At 48.9% G+C, this 3,061-nt stretch overlaps 1 protein-coding gene across 1 annotated transcript in view; it reads right to left on the bottom strand.

The window, feature by feature from the left end:
• The window catches only part of MCM3 (minichromosome maintenance complex component 3), a 28,569-nt gene that overhangs the window by 19,434 nt on the left and 6,074 nt on the right, over window positions 1-3,061 (bottom strand). Inside the window, exon 2 of the mRNA XM_019520927.1 lies at window positions 1,866-1,978. Coding sequence (XP_019376472.1) covers window positions 1,866-1,978 — 113 coding nt within the window. The remainder of the gene's footprint in view (window positions 1-1,865; window positions 1,979-3,061) is intronic.

Raw genomic sequence — 3,061 nt, 5'->3', positions numbered from 1 at the left:
GGCCGGGAGAACAAGGCAAACAAATGCACAGAGCAGACGCCACAGCCAAGGCACCAGGGTGTACGCTGGAGGAAGGCAAAATCCAGCCCGCAAGCTGGATCAGGGTCCCGGCTGCAGAGCCCCTCCCCACCCAGCTGCGTGCCTGGCTGGATCCACCAGTTTGCCCACCCTGGGTGTACGCGCAGTCAAGGGCACTGGCAGTTGAATGCACCCAGCACCCGGATGGAGGCAAGGAAGCATCCATATACGCTTTCTGCAGCCCTCGGCAGAAATGGGGAGACCATCCGCCACAGAAGGGAGGGCTCTGCTGCTGCACAAGAGCCAAGTGCAGATGCTGACAAAGCTGTGCAGTGCAGACTGAACTGGAGAGATTGTGGCCTTTTACATCACGCTTGAGACCTCTCTGCATCTAAAGCAATCTGTTGGGGTCCAGACAAATCCACAAAACTGACCCCAATGCCTCTCTGCCTCCTAACTGTCTTGGAAACTTTTGCAAGCATCATTCACAGCATTAGCTTCCCCCAAGGCTCAGCCATTTGTTGGTTTTAGTACCACAAATGCTTGCATGCTAGAGACTGCTGCACAGAGAATAGCTCCCGTGCAGGGAAGCGGCAATCCCTGCATCTAGCTCTGACACAGACTTCACGTTTTTACCTCCTATAGGAAAGGAGACAGAAGCCTTCTTTATTACTGCGGGCAGACTCGTCCGTCAGCCACATCCACAACAAATCTTTCCTGCCATAAGAAGTGCCATTTTTTTTTCCATGTATTAACCCGCTTTAGCATTTTTGTTGTACCATCCCAGTGGAGACAAGGTACACATAGTTCCCTATGCCCTTGCAACAGAAAACCTGCAACTAGTCTCCAACAGATGCTTATAGAAAGACAGGCCTATTTGTTGTGTAATAGGGAATAGCGGCTCTAGGCCCATGAAGACAACTACAGGCCTCTCTCAGGGAGGTCACTAGACACATAACTAATTACAGGGGACAACAAGAGAGAATACAGGGATGAGAGTGATGGTCTTAGGTTATTAAGAAGGGATCTGAGTGGGGATACCGAGTGGCCAGCACCCACTGATGTTCAAACAAGAGTAAGGAACCAGTGGATGCCATCCAGTGAAATTGCACTTGGAAATGTGAGCAGAGGAGTGATGAGAAGATGGTCCCACAGCCATGCGAGTTTCTCCTGGCCAGAGCCTCCTTCCTGGTCTGAGAGATGGCAAATACAGAAGATAAGCATACCCAATGTGCCAAGGAGATCTTGGGTCTAAGTTCGCCAAGGAAAAGTATAAGCCCCCCTTAAAAAGGGAGGTCACTGCGGGCACATCAACTCATTTCTTGGGACAAATAAAGAAAACAGGGAGGGAAGTGAGGTCAGGGGTTAACAACTAAGGATGGAGCTACCAAGGAAAGTACACCGACCACGGCCCGCTGCTTCCTTAAATGAGCTGAGTGCAAGTGCAGAAAACAAGAAGCACGTGTTGCGCCTCTTTTTTGCCACTGAAAAGCCTTGGAGAGAGGGCGGGAGAACAGCTTAACCCTTTGGCCTGTCTGCAAAATTTTCTACCAGGAGAGCCGACAGATTTCCTAGTTTCCTCTCTGCATATCTCCAGTTGTCGGGATGCTGGAGAGGTTCGACAAACACTTGACTGGGTCAGATGGGAATGATCCTACGTCAAGCAGGGAGTTGGACACAATGACCCCCCGAGGTCCCTCCCAGCCCTCCTTTTCTATGATCCTATAGCACTTGGGATGCCGTTCCCCATGTCGCTTCTAAACCCAACATGCAGAGGACAGCGCTGTGCAGCTGGAGGGATGCTGGGCTCCCTTTGTTTCCCCGATCCTTTTGCAGGCCACACGTACCGGCTGGCCCGCTTCTCATTCTTCCTCCGCAGGTCATTGATGCTGACAATCAGTCGATACTGGTTGTCGCTGATCATGTCCCGGACTTTGCCTTGATAAACACCCTGATCCTCCTGCAAAACACACAAGGCGAGAGCACAATCCAGCTTAGAAGGCAACGTGCTTGACTCCAGAAAACTGCAAATGGTTTTGCCAGCCCCAAACTGCCACCAATCCCCAAATGCCCTGGTGGTAAGGAAGGGCCAGGATTATGAACACGCTCTCAACTCCCTCCCCTATACTCTACATGCACCCCCCGCCCTCCCAAATCCTTAGCTGATTAACTATATGAAACTGTGCTGGTGTCATTCCTCCCTTAAAGCAACACAACTTTGTGTTTAGCTTAGATCAGCTATTCTCAACCATGGTGCTGCAGCTTCTTTTAAGGGTTAGCACTGTTCAGAGGCACATGCAGGGTGGGGTGCAGTGTCCTCCACTTTTTCTTCTTGCTCCAGCCAAGGTTTAAAACAAGCTGCCTGGTAGTGACAGTGGCATTTCTTGTCCAGCCAACTGATTTCACGGCTCATTATATTCTACCTGATTTCTTCTAACTCTTCTTCCACTGGTGTTAATGACCATCCCTCTTTTTTAATGGTCTTGATGTTCCACCAACCAAGCTACCCTTTGCTCTGCAATTGTGGAGCTGCTCCTGCTAACAGAGCCCTTCTTTCATAGCCCTGGCAGGCTGTTTTTAACTCCTTCCAATGAAGTTACATTTGTTCTTGCTAAACTGAATAATTCAGGCCCTGAGCATATTCATCAAGTTTCTTTTTCCCTGGAGAAAATTGTGCGTTATGTTATACAGGATGACACAACCACCTGCACCCCTTTTTCAAAATCCGAGATCCACCCTTGACATTATCTGCCAACGCGATTCATGACATAAAAAAAAACTTAAGAGATCTCAAAGAGGAATCCAGAACATTACAAGTGCTCTGCCTTCTTTTGGCTGAGGTTTTTGCAACCAAAAAATTGTTAGTACAGATCTATTTCCATCTGTAAGCAAAAAAAAAAAAGGTCACAAGAGAGAGCCAGCGAGGTGCCTGGAAGGAAATCGTGAACAAATTGCAAACAAAATAAAAAGTGCCATTATACCCCTTCACAAATCCATGCTGTGTCCACCCCTTGAATACCATGCCCAGTTCTGGGTCCTTCAC

The sequence above is a fragment of the Gavialis gangeticus genome, unplaced genomic scaffold (genome assembly GCF_001723915.1).
Source record: "Gavialis gangeticus isolate Ggan-Ray unplaced genomic scaffold, GavGan_comp1, whole genome shotgun sequence".
In the NCBI taxonomy this organism is placed as follows: Eukaryota; Metazoa; Chordata; order Crocodylia; family Gavialidae; genus Gavialis; species Gavialis gangeticus.
The sequence above is the reverse complement of the archived record's forward strand: the minus strand, read 5'-3'. Positions and strand labels throughout refer to the sequence as shown.